The sequence below is a fragment of the Pelodiscus sinensis genome, chromosome 2 (assembly GCF_049634645.1).
Source record: "Pelodiscus sinensis isolate JC-2024 chromosome 2, ASM4963464v1, whole genome shotgun sequence".
Lineage (NCBI taxonomy): Eukaryota > Metazoa > Chordata > Testudines > Trionychidae > Pelodiscus > Pelodiscus sinensis.
Genome location: NC_134712.1, coordinates 62907546 through 62921472, shown reverse-complemented (window position 1 = coordinate 62921472; position 13927 = coordinate 62907546). Strand labels below are relative to the sequence as shown.

Sequence of the window (13927 nt, the reverse complement as noted above, 5' to 3'; positions counted from 1 at the left end):
TCAGTATTGTGTTCAACATTATGAATATAAAAAGGTGTCACAAGGAGGAGAGAGAAAACTTGTTCTTCCTGGCCTCTGAGGATAGAACAAGAAGCAATGGGCTTAAACTGCAGCAACGGAGGTTTAGGTTGGAAATTAGGAAAAAGTTCCTAACTGTCAGGGTGGTCAAACACTGGAATAAGTTGCCTAGGGAGGTTGTAGAATCCCCATCTCTGGAGATATTTAAGAGTAAGTTAGATAAATGTCTATCAGGCATGGTCTAGACAGCACTGAGTCCTGCCACGAGGGCAGGGGACTGGACTCAATGACCTCTTGAGGTCCCTTCCAGTCATAATATTCTATGATTCTATGAATGCAATGTGCCTGATCCTGCAGTATTTTTTGAGCTATAAGTCTGATGAAGATGCCTTGGAGTCTGCCTTGCTATACGCCATGTAAAGAAACAATTCAAATAGCTGATGGCATTCATGGAGCAGCTGCACGTGGACCATCAGTTCTGGTCCCAAGGAACAGCACTGAGAGGTCGGATCACATCGTTATGCAAGTATGGGATGACGATCAATGGCTGCAGAACTTTTGAATGCACAAAGACACTTTCCTGGAATTGTGGAAAGAGCTCACACCAGCTCTCCAGTGCAGACACACCAAAATGAGAGCTGGCTCACAGCGCAGAAGCATATAGTCATCACTGTATGAAAGCTGGCAGTGCCAGATTGCTACTGATCAGTCAGGAATCAATTTGGAATCAGAAAATCCACCATGGTGGTGGCTGTAATGCTAGTGTGTGGGTCTATTAATCATGTCCTACTAAGGATCATGACTCTGACACTGCAAGAAATATTAGATGGTTTTGCAGCAAGGAGGTTCCCAAACAGCAGTGGGGCAATAAATAGATGTCTATTTTGGCATCAGACCACCTTGCAATGGCGTATATCAATAGAAAGGACTACTTTTCTATGGCATTGAAAGTGCCAGTGGATCACCAGGGATGTTTCACTGACATCAACGCAGGTTGATCAGGGAAGGTACACTATGAACATGTCTTTAGGAATACAGGCCTGTACTGAAAGCTGCAAGCAGGGACTTTTATTATTATTATTATTTTAAGACCACAGGATTACCATTGGGGATGTGGAAATGCAAATACAGATTGAACCTCTAAAATCCAGGACTCTCTGACCCAGCAACATTCATGGTCTGGAAGGATCACAGATATTGCTGGACCAGAGAGCCCTGGCTGGCCAGGTTCAGGAGCTGGGCTGGTGGTGGGGCATATGGGGATGGCATAGTGGAGAGCACAGACCTCACTTGGGTTGGTGACGGAGAGAACAGCCCGGCCCGGTAGCGCAGCCTCAGAGGCAGTAGGACTGGCATAGTGGGGAGCATAGCCCAACCTGGCCAGAGGCAGCAGGGCTGGCGCCCAGGAGTGCAGCCTGGGGCAGTGGTGAAAGCGCAGCCCCAGCTGGGGTCAGCACGCTGGGAGCATAGCTTTGGACCCAGGCTACAAGTGCAGTACTGGCAGGGTTGGAGAGGGGGTGGGGGGGAAAAGAGAGAGAAAGGCCAACAGCTAGGAAGGGAGCCTTGACCTCCCCTGGTCTGGCAAACCTTGGTCATTCAGAATCGCTCAGATCCCGAGGGTGCTGGATTAGGGAGGTCCCACCTCTAGTGATCCTGAGAGACCCTAGCAAACCCCTTGCTCCCGTGGCTCATCAAGCAATGCACTGGCCACCTCAACCAGAGAAAGGAGAGCTTCAACAATAGGCTCAATAGATGCAGAATGATTGCTAAATAGGCCTTTTGCTGTTTGAAGGGCAGTTAGCACTATCTACTCAGGAGTTTAGACCTCAGATGAGGACAATATCCCCATCCTCATAGCTGCCTTGCTGTGAAGCAAAGGAGAAGTTTCCACAGAGGTGGAGGAGAGAGGTAGATCAGCTGTCTGATGATTCTGAATAGCCAGATAACAGGGCTATGAGAAGAAATCAATGGGAGCTATTTGTCCCAAGGAGGCTTTGAAGGAGTGTTTTAACAATGAGCCAAAGTAATGCATGTTACTGTAATGTGCTGAGCCTGGCATTGTTTGCTATGAACCTTGCAAAGAATGCTGTGTGCGCACTATTAACAATGCAAATGCAGTGAGTGAATGTTAGCAGCAGTTACCATATGCTGGAAAATAATAAAGACCTTTTCAGTTTCCAACTTAAGTTTTTATTCCACACTCATGTAAACATAGCTATGTAATGCTGAGGTAAACGTCATACATACAGGGAAAATTATCTTTAAAGGGAATTCACAAACACATATCATAATGAGGCTCTCAAAGGGTGTACGTGTGGCTGCCATTATGTGTAATCTGTCATAGGGTGGGGTTCCTGGGAGTACTGCTGCAGCCCCAGAAGATACTTGGAATGTGTGTGGAGGGGCAATGTGTGAGGCAAGACTGGATGTGTCCAGCCTGAAGTTCAGAGACTGCAGCATGTCTGCACCCTGAGCAACTTAACTCTTCTTGCCCATTTCTCCTGGCCTCGAAAGCCCTTTATTCAGAATCCAGATCACTGGAGACTTGAAAGGATCTTCTGGAACACATCTTCCCTTGTCCTCTTTTTTCTCCTTATTGGGCCAAGCCACTCGGCTCAGTGTGGATGAAGAGACCCTTAAGACCTCATCAGCCACTATTGAGGAAACAATGGACAGAGGTTTTATTCTCAGGCTTTGTCTATACTGCGAGTTTTTGCAGCAGAAAATATGCTAATGAGGGACTCATTAGCATAAGTCATGATAACATTAGCATATTTTCTGCCGTTTCTTTCTGCGCAAAGGGTTTTTGTGCAAAAAGAAGCAGCATAGCTGCTTCCGTTTTGCGCAAGATCCTTATGTCTCTCCCAAAAATGGGATTTTTGCACAAAATGGAAGTCGCTACACTTCTTTTTGCGCAAAAATTCCTTGCACAAAAAGAATAAGAAATGGCAGAAAATACGCTAATGATATCGCGAGTCCCTCATTAGCATATTTTCTGCCACAAAAACTCGCAGTGTAGACAAAGCCTCAGGCTACGTCTAGACTGGCATGATTTTCTGGAAATGCTTTTAACGGAAAAGTTTTCCGTTAAAAGCATTTGCGGAAAAGAGCGTCCAGATTGGCATGTACGCTTTTACGCAAAAGCACTTTTAGCGGAAAAGCGTCCGTGCCAATCTAGACGCACTTTTCCGCAAAAAAGCTCCGATGGCCATTTTCGTGATCAGGGCTTTTTTGCACAAAACAAATCTGAGCTGTCTACACTGGCCCTTTTATGCAAAAGCTTTGCGCAAAAGGACTTTTGCCCGAATGGGAGCAGCATAGTATTTCCGCAAAAAGCACGGATTTCTTACATGAGATCGTCAGTGTTCTTGCAGAAATTCAAGCGGCCAGTGTAGAGAGCTATCAGGTTTTTCCTCAAAAGCATCTGCTTTTGCGGAAAAACTTGCCAGTCTAGACACAGCCTCAGTGTATTCACTCTCCTTGGTCCACAAAAGTTACAAGCACAACATTCTCTCGGGACTCAAAGAGCATGGTGGCAGCCCTAGCCATACTGAGTATGGCCAGTGGTAGGGAGAGGGGGAAGAAGTGGGCAAGTTAAAACAATGCAGGGGTGAAGGTAGCCCTGCACAAGAGTATAAACTGATAGGGCTACTGCCTCCATTTTCCACAGGAGGTGGTGATTGTACCTGATACCTCACTCTTGAAAGTAACTGAAGCTGTGAAGGAACAGTCCTACATGCATCTGGGTATAGCCCAGGTCCGTATGCTTCTAGCCTGTGTTCTACAATGGTGCCTGATGAAATCATTGTCCAGTAATGTAGCAAAGTATCCTAATGTGGGGGGAAGAAACAAGGCAGTCCTCGTGAGAAGTCTTCAGCAGAGGATTGCAGACTACCTCAAGGGAGGTTTCTTAGAGCTCTCAATGGAGGATTCATGGCACATCGTGGTGCACATAAACTACTGAACTGGGCCTCCAGTGCCTAGTTGTATAGGCGTGAGAAGCAGAGAGCAACTGTACTTCTATTGTTTATTTCACTACCTGTTCTAGCCTGATTAAAAAAATATTTCATGAGCAGATGTGTCCCTGCAGTATTGAAGCAAACTAAGTACTTACCAGAGGTTCCTTCCCTGAATCAGGCTTGCCAGAAATGGATTGCTGGGAATGGTCCATTGTTCAGGAGTCAGCACATCCCCTCATCCTCCTGCCCCGATTCTCACCAGCATCTCATCTTCAGGGTTCATTCTGATGGCCCGTGATTCCAAAGTATCCCCAGAGCACTTAGCAATGGAGGTGGGACTGCCACAGAGGACAGCATGCAGCACCTTATAGAAATGGTTTGTCTGTGGCTCCACGTCTGAGCAATTATTTGCTTCCCTTGCCTTCTGGAACACCTGCTGCAATTCTCTGATTTTTGTGTGGCACTGCTGTATGTCCCTGTGGTAACCCTGTACCTGTGAAGCCTCCTCTTCCAACAGGCTCAGGAGATCGACCACCTCCAGTGTACTCCAGGCAAGACCACATTTGCTGTGTGGAGCCAGCATACTGGACAGTCACTAGGTTAGTTCTTCAAGATGAGAAAAGAGGATACAAAATTTCAAAAAATTCTTAGGACTTTAAAAGAGGAGGGATGTGCATCAGTGTACCTGGCTGCCAGATGACCATAGTCACAGTGAGGCATTGTGGGGGTATCTGGACACCACTTAGGTCAAAATAAGCAAATCAATGTCCACATTGATACTACTTCCACTAACTAACTAACTAACTCTCTCTATATATATATAGTTGTGACTATTTTCTTCCACTATTTGATCTGAGGAAGTGGGTCTGGCCCACGAAAGCTCATCATCTAATAAACCATCTTGTTAGTCTTTAAAGTGCTACATAGTCCTGTATTTTGTTATATTTACCTGAGCCTCCTCAGGTCTGGCTGATTGCAGCTTCCCTGGTCTGTTTGCCCACCCCTGCATACACATGCAAGAAGCTGCTCCTTGCTGTCTCTGACCCTATGCTGCTGCCGGGCAGTACAGTACTGGAGTACTAGAGGGTGCCATGCTTCCTTGGTTATGTAGCCTGAGCTGTACACCAAGCGGGGCAGCTCATTCTTGGTGCCAACCACCAACTGGAAAGCCTACCCGTTTCATACTGGTCTCCCCCGCAGACATGCCCTAGGGGTGGGGAACCTTTTTTGGGTCAGGAGTTACTAACCCACAGAAAAGTCAGTTGGGGGCTGCACACAAGTGAGAAGCAAAGTGAGAAGCCCCTGACTGAAAAGGAAAAAGACACTCCTCACATACCCTTTGCACACCAGAGCCTAGAGGGGCCCAGGCTAGTAGATTGTGTGTGCTCCAGTAACATGGGTGGATGGCAGGGGCAGTTGGAGTGCCAAGGCAGGCTCCCCAATCCAGGGGGGATCCCTGATCCTCAGGGGCCAGATTCAGGCAAGCGGGGAGCCGCATCTAGCCCTTGGGCCTGAGGTTCCCCATCCTTACTCTAGATCCACCATGTTTACTTGAATTACTAAAATAACCTCAATTTGACAATAGAATATTTATTGACTACTCAATTACTCGATAGGGGAAAGTAGCCCTCATGCTGGAACCAAACCCTGCTGCAGCTCTGCAATTTAAAAGGCAGTAGGAGCCAGGCAGCCTGCTTCCTGCCTGGCAGCCTACATTTTAAATTGCAGAAGTGCAGCAGGGATTGGTCCTGCCAGACAATAGCAGCTCCTGTTCGCAGACAAGGGCTGCTTTGCGGCAGCAGCCTCTGTCCGTGGAGGGTTCCTAAAGGAAGTTAGGCCCCCTGTAGACAGGGGCTGCTGCCACAAAGCAGCCTGTCTATGGGGGGTCTCAACTTCCCACTTGGACCCCATGGACAGGGGCTGCTGTTGGAGAGCCTCCCCTGCCCTCTTCCCCCTGCTGCCTCTGATAGAGGCAGGGGGAGAGGAGCAGAGACAGTGCTGGGGGGGAACTGGCTTTTAAACTGGCTTCCCCCAGCACTGGCTTCTGCTTCTGCCCTGCCTTGCTGCCTCTGATACAGAACCTGTTCATGACTTTTACTATGAACATCCCCAACTACATTATAGCTGCTCTGGGGGTCCCGCTGCTCTGTAGGGCACCTGGTGCCAACCCACCCAAGGCCACCAAGCAGTGAGTGACTGGTGCAGCTATACCTGGGGCTGCTCCAGCAGCAACAGATGTGGCTGGTCCCAGGGCTGCCTGAGGAATTGGCCCTGAGGGCAGCTGCCTACGTGGCCTGGGGACTGCAGCTACACAATTTCACCCATGATTTCCACAACCCTCATGACAGATTTGCAGCCTTAACTATAACACACCCTCGGGTCTTGTGATTCTGAGAGAGTTTTCCAGATAGCTAGCCTTTCTGCAGATGTGCTGTGTAAACCGTTAGCCACATAAATAGGCACACAGCTTTAGAACTGCTTCACAGGCACAAACGTGGAGAACCAAACTCTTTTTTTTGTTTTCAAATAATGTTTTCATTTGAACTCCCCCAAAAGGCTGATGGGTGACATTCTCAAGCAACAAGACCTTAGTGAGTCAATCTGAACCCTAGTTTCATCTCTCTCTGTGAACAAAAAAAAGTTACCAGAGTGTGTCATCTTTGAGAAAAGCTGTTTTTCCTCAGGAGAATCTGCATTTCAGGAACCCTTTGGTGAAACTCTCCCTGGTCCAGTATCCTCAGGATTTGACCGATCCCAGATGAGGGATTTTTCCAGACCAGAAGAGGTCATTTTTGGCCCTCCACCTCAGCTCACCATCTCCTGTTGGTCCAACTACCCTGCTGATCCCACTGAGCAGCCATTACTGCTGTGGCTCCAGGTCCTGCCAGGCAGCCATGCACTGGGTTTCTGGGACCCTCCAGGCAGCCACAGCTCCCAACTCTGCTAGGCCACGCTACCGCAGCTCCCAACTCTGCCAGGCAGCCATGCGCTAGGTCTTCCAGATCCGCTATCAGCTTGCTTGTGGGCAGCCCACTGCCCTGCCGTCCCCACTGCTTGCCCTCCACCAGGACTCTCTAGTTCTACAACATCTGTGCTGGACCCGAGAGACCTGGTTTAGAGAATTTTAGCATGTACTAACAAGATAGAAAGGAAACCGAGGATACCAAGGTCAATGCCTTGGCGAGAAGTGTATTTCTATTATCACCCTCAGCTCCTAAGCAGAGTGGGTTCTCCCTGGATCCTGTTGAGAAACTCATCTCTTATCAATCTGACTTGCAGATGCCTGAAAATTTGAGGTTTCACCCATCTCCCTTCCCACTGGGTCTCCAAGCTATCTGTTTATCACATCAGCCCAATTATAGTGAGAACTACAGAGTTTTAAAGGCTTCAGGATGATAAAATAAGCAGAAGTTCCATTTACATACTGAACTCACTCTTTCAAAGGTATACTCATTTGAGACATGGCAACCATGTGTAAGGCTTCCAACTAGTGCAGCTTTAAGTCATTTCTGCAAGGTGCCACAAAGGTGGACCTCTGCAAAGAGCCCCACTGAATTTATCAGGCATCTATCTGTGTAGAACAGCTTGCAGCACCAGAATGTGAGTAACATCTGCAATGGCTGGAATTACTAGTTATTCCTAACCTAAAACTCTAAATGTTCAAATATGACAGCCCTCAATAAGTTTTTGGTTGTGGATATTTTGCTCCAAGAGGATAAGACAAGGTTATTAGCATACAGGGAGAAAAGTCAAACAATTATTTTGTACAGGATCCACCTGCAGAGCCTGCATGCTACCAATATCTTGCACACAAATAGAACACTAATGCAGAAATAGACAAGCTTCCTAAACAGGAAGCAGTGTAGCATGCAAGATGTAGATCATGAGATATGTTTATAATATCCTCTGTATTGGATGTCAGACCAATGAGTTAGTGCCTCCCCCATCTGGTCACAATGATATCCAACAGTATAGAGAACTCAATCTATAAACACTACAATGATCTTACAGGAAATAAAACCATATCATTTTACTTGTAAAATCTATAACTAATTTTAGTGTACTTTTTACAAACCAAACTTTATTTCCTTCAAATAGCAAACACTGTTAATATATACGAAATAGAAGATTTTACTTCAAGTCAATTAAAAGGGACACAATATATGCTCTTCAAGTATTTTTCTTACAAACCATACGGGAGAAGAAAAGAGAAGTGTCAGAGAAATGAGAAGTATCAGAGGGGGAGCTGTGTTAGTCTGAATTTGCAAAAACAATGAGAAGTCCCATGGCACTTTATAGACTAACAGATTTATTGGAGCATAAGCTTTTGTGGGCAAAGACCCACTTCTTGCATCTGATGAAGTGGGTCTTTGCCCACGAAAGCTTATGCTCCAATAAATCTGTTAAAGAAATGAGAGTTGAGGTCTACCCATCTGAAAAGAATTTTTCTGTTCTAAATCTGTTAGAGATGGCCTGTAAAGGAAAAAGATAATATTAGATATTGTGCCCTTTTTTGGGGTGTTTTGATTTTTTTTAATACAATACAAAATAATCTTGCTTTTTGTATTTGCTTTGTTTGTCCACACACAAGAAATTCTGGTCTTGTCCTGTTTTTCTGGAAAACTATTGATAACTGGAAAAGTTTTATGAAATCAGACACTAAGAAAGTTAAACTTGACTGAAAGGGGAATGATTTTTACTGAAATTATTTAAAACATTTGTGTGTGTGTGTGTGTGTGTGTGTGTGTGTGTGTGTGTGTGTGTGTGTGTGTATACAATTAATTCATAATTGGTTTCATAAAGGGAGTTAATGTTGTTTGAGGTACTATCCCTGCCTCTCAGTCAATTTTCTATATTTAAACACTTCTATCTTGAATATTTCTCCACGTTGTCGTAGAAAACAAGCCAACAAAATTGATTATACACAAAGTAAAAATGGATAAAAGTTGTGCCCCTTTAACAAATACTCAGCACGCAAATAGAATAAAAGCTCTTTGTTAGAGATTCATCAGCTTAGCCCTTAGGGATGAAAAAGCTCCCAAGTCACTTTTATACACTTTAAGTAAGGACTCTACGAAAAACTGGGGTGTCTAGATTTTATATTACTGATTTTAAAGAGCAGTGAAGGAGGAAAACACTTTAAATCAGGGTACTCAGTTATTTTTTGTTAAGGTCCAAATATCTTGGTCAAGGTAAAGGCAAGGTCCAGATGCTAGAGAAAAATAAATAAAAACAATAATAATAAAGGTAATATGTAAATAAAAAGATATCAGGGTCTATTCAAAAGCATCTAGCAGTCTAGATTTGATCTGCAGTCCACTTATTGACAACCCCTGTTTTAAATGTTTTTAAGCCTTCTTTATCATAAAGGGAAGGAGGACATATTTGAGTATCAAAGATATCTGCAAGTACGATAACATGATCACAATTCTGAAGGTTGTGGGTTCAAATCTCACTTGATTTCACATAGAAAGGCCATGCAGCTGCAAAATGGGTATCCAGTCCATCGAGCTGGGGCAGTCAATGGCACCCAGACATCCTGGCCACATCGCTCCCTTGCATACTGTTGGCTCTGAAATTGATGTCACCTAACCACATCAGTCAAGATGAGCTACTGGCTCATGGAACATTAACTAGTGATTGAAAAGGAGCAAGCAGCATAGAACTGAAATTCACAGATATTAAACTGTAAAAAGTTACAACTACAGTATTGCTAGAATTAGATATGAGTTTGCCCATGGACCCAGCTGGTGGGTTCCTCACTTTTACTATTAGCCTCTACTATGTTTTCCAATACCTGGTATCATCACAGTTTCTTTTACAGTTTAAATAAAACCATTCTTCTATAAAATAAGAAATCTGGTGGAACCGATTTAGAGTTTCTTTCCTACCCTCTTTTCCCAAGAGCTCCTTTGCCCCATCAGACCTTTAAGAAGTCTTTTCAAATTTCTCCTTCTACTCAGACATGATTTTTCCCACTCTGCTTTATACATCTCAACTTCAAGGCTGCATATTCCTAGGAATCTATGGCAAATGTACAACACTACCCCAAAAGCATCCGCATATTTCATAAAAGTTATATTTTATTATAAAATTAGAATTAAATATTCAATAATATAAAAAGTAATCAATGGATATTTGTATTTAATGCATATGTTGAGAAAAATCTCACATACCTTGATCTGGGAAAATAAATGCTGGTTATATTTATCTCATTAACTGTGTAACCCAATACTTGTAATTCCTCATAACCCAAGCTTAACCGCAGATGTACAGTGTGTTTAACTTGTATTTTATAAACTTTGGAACATAACTTTAGAAAAATTTTCTATTTTCTTTACTAATCTCACCCCGACTCCCCTTTTCCATTAGCCATTGATTAATTAGCCATTCAGTGCGGTTTCCTTGCCAAGGTTGAAGAGTGAAATGCATCCAATAGCCGCAGAGAAGCACTCACAAGAATAGCATTTGTAAAATGGTCACATGTGATTAGTTTACTACTCCATCTCTACTGGTACCGGAATTATTCTTACTCAGATGGAAGGAAATTACATTGTAATACTGTTTCATAGCAGCCCTTCAAACAGAAATACAGACACGGGCATGCTTTGGAAGGAAGATAACTAATTAAGACGGAATCATCTTACAACAATTCAATTGTTACCATCACATTTATTAAAATTACAAAACACTTTAGTTCCAAAATGCTCTAATTATCAATCTAGATGAAGACAAATACAATGGGACCCACACTACTGACACATGGGAGATTTATCTTTTTCCTGAATTGTTTTCCTGAACATTACTCTATCACATATCCCAAATGTAACAATAAACAGATCTTTATATGCTTACATATGTGCTTAACACGTGCTCAGAGGCAGGGGCACAACTAGCTATTCCGGGCGGGGAGGCAGCATGCAAGATATGACTTTGGGTCCCCCTCTCCTGTCAATGCTCACTAAAATTTCTTATAGATACTGTTGTATCGCACCCCCCCAGGAGGCACTCAGGGCATGTGGTTGGAGAGGCGATATGACAGTACCTGTAAGAAATTTAAGCATGGGGTGGAGTGTGTGGGGGCTCAAGGCAGAGGGGATTGGGGGATTCAGGAATGAGGACAGGAGGCTGGGGATGGCAGGGTTCAGGGTAGGGGAGATGTGGAGGTGCAGGTATCAGGGCAGAGGGCTGGAGGTGTGGGGCAGGGGACTGGGGGTTCAGGGCAGGGCAATGTGGGGGATGAAGGAATCAGAGCAGACAGCTGAGAACAGGGGGCTGATGGCAAATGGGATATGAGGGGTGCAGGAATCAGGACAGGGGGCTCAGAAATAAAGTTTGGGGGTGGAAGTCATGTATCAGGGAAGGGAACTGGGGATACAGGGGTGAATGCGGAGGTGAGGGGGGCAAGGGCACCATTTTGGGAAGACAGGGGGCTGCAGCCACACATACTAGGTCATTGTTGCCCTTCCTCTTCCCCTGACAATCAGTGAGCAAGGGGAAGTACTCAGCTTGTGTGAATTCTCCTGTCCCTTCCCTGGGCAGCCGGGAGCTGGAGCAGAGGAAGACACATGCACTACACACCTTCCCCCCTCACTCCCTGACAGTCGGGGTAGAGGAAAAGCAGCAGAGTGCTGGGTACATGTAGCTGCAGTCCCACCCACCTCCTTTCCAAATAGTAAGGGGATGGTGTCTAGAGGCTGGGGCAGCCCCAGACCAGGATGAAGGGGGGAGTAGGGCTGTGCCCTTTTCATCTGCCTGGCTGCCTGCTGCTTAGCAACGTAGCCAGCAGGAGAGCCCTGGGAGTACAGCTGGAAGCTGTGGGCCCACATGCGCAGCATGTCCTGCATGCCCCCTAGTTCTGCTCAGAAGGTATAAGTGGGACCTACCAACTTCATGGTCATGAAAAACACATAACTGATTATGAAATCTGGTCTCCCCATGAAACCTGTTTTTTTGTGTGCTTTTAACCTATACTATACAGATCTGACAGGGGAGACTTGCAGTAATTCCCTCTAATTTTTTCCATACCTGAATGGAATGAATGTTCTTATGTGCACTAATGTGGAAAGGACATGCAACATAAAGGTGATATGCAACAACACCTTTATATTGGTGCATGTAACAAAATTCACATGGGAGGTGGAGTTAAGAGGTTCCGAGTGTGGTAGGGGTGCTCAGAGCAGTGACAGAGGGATGCAGGATCTGAGGGCTCTAGCTTGGGATGAAGACTCTGGGATGGGCCTGAGAATAAGGGCTTTGGAATGCAGGATGGGGGCTCCATATTTGGGGAAGGGATCTGGGCAGGGACCTGGGGGGGAGGTGGGGTCAGGGATGACAGCTGTGGGATGCAGGAGGGTGCTCAGTGCTGGGGGAGAAGAGCTCAAGGTGGGGAAGAAGGTTGGACTGAAGTTTACCAAGCTAGCTCTCTGTTGGGGATGGCAAGGAGGGGCCCCATTCACTCAGCCAAGGGAGCTCAGTAATGCAGCCAGCAGGGAAGTATTCCTCTCCTCCGGCCACAGCAGCTCAGTCCCCTCAGGACTTGGGAAGAGAGATTTCTCCTCAATGCAACCCTGAGCCCCTGCACAAGACTTAATAGGAAGCTGCATGGCCATGAAGCTTGGGGGAACTTAGGGAGATCAGTGTTTCTCAAACTGGGGGGGGAGGGGTAAAGTGTTTCCACTCTTACTTCTGTATTGCCTTCAGATCTGGGCAGCCAGAATGGCAGCTGTTGATCAGGTGCCAAGCTCTGCAGGTGGCACCCCACCACCAGCAGTGCAGAAGTAAGGGTGACAATGCCAGGCCATCCTTACTCCTTAGCTGCTTTGCCTTCAGAGCTGGGAGGCCAAAGAGTAGCAGCTGCTGACTGAGAACCCAGCTCTTCCATTAGCCATGCACAAGTAAGGGTGGCAATATGATACCAGGTCACCCTTACTTCCGCTTGCGGCAGTGACACTGTCATCAGAGCGGAGCAGGTGAAAAGCGGTGGCTGCTGCCTGGGAGCTCAGCCCTGAAGGCAGAGCCACTGGCAGCAGCAGTGCAGAAGGGCAGCAGTCCTGCAACCCACCCCCACAATAAACTTGTGAGGGCTCAGGGTTGCATTGAGGAGGGGTCAGGATCTCTACCATGTCAAGAATAGGGCGCGTCAGCGTTAAACATCATGAAGCGTATGGTTTTTAAAATCCTCCCCCCATGAAACTGAGCAAAACGGACTTGAACGTGAGCGGGCCCTAAGTTCCCGAGAGGCCGGGAGTGTTTGCACTATGCCAGCACGGCGGGAGGGTGGGCAGGGATCTGTCAGGGGTGCCCACAGCTGCTCATCACCCCTTGGGCGGAGGAAGGAGAAAAGTGGCCGCGCTGCCCAAATCTGCGCTTGCTCTCTCCCGGGGGGGGGGGGGGGGGGAGGTTGTCGACGCCCCGCTGCAGAAGCCCGAGCCCAAGCTTCCCCTTCGCAGCCAGCCCCAGGCTGCCCTCCAGCCCCCGCCCCAGGCAGCCCGGCCCGGCCGAGTCCCCACCTCTCCTTGGAGTAGAGCTGCTGCTCCTGCCGCCTCTTCCGGGTGAAAGCCATGGGGCCGCCCGCAGGCCCCGCCTGGGGCGGAGAGCGCGGAGCCGGCCTCCCCCTCACCCCGCTGGCTGCCCGGGGCGCCTCTGGAGCATGTATCCCGCGGCGGGCAGCGAGCTGCAGCGGACCCCGCTCGCCAGGCCCGGGCCCGGCTGCACGCGGCGTTCGGCAGCGGCGGCGGCCGGGGAGATGCCTGCGCCCTGCCCCCTGCCGGCCCCATGCGGGGGACACTCCCCCCAGCCGCGGCCACCGCTGCTTATTGGTTCTTAACGCGGCCTGGCAGAGGCTCCCAATCCGTCCCAGTCAATGGCGCAGAGCCGGCTCCGAAGCCAGGCCGCTGGCACCAGCCTCCCTCCCTGCCCGTAACTGAGCTACAGAGCCGGCCGGGATC

General features: G+C 47.2%; 1 protein-coding gene across 2 annotated transcripts in view; it reads right to left on the bottom strand.

Moving 5' to 3' along the window:
- The window catches only part of NSMAF (neutral sphingomyelinase activation associated factor), a 63574-nt gene extending 49954 nt beyond the window's left edge, over window positions 1–13620 (bottom strand). For both annotated transcript variants that reach the window (XM_075920652.1, XM_075920653.1), the window contains exon 1: window positions 13490–13620. In XM_075920652.1, the coding sequence (XP_075776767.1) occupies window positions 13490–13542 (53 nt within the window). In that variant the 5' untranslated portion in view covers window positions 13543–13620. The remainder of the gene's footprint in view (window positions 1–13489) is intronic.
- Window positions 13621–13927: the final 307 nt, after the last annotated feature.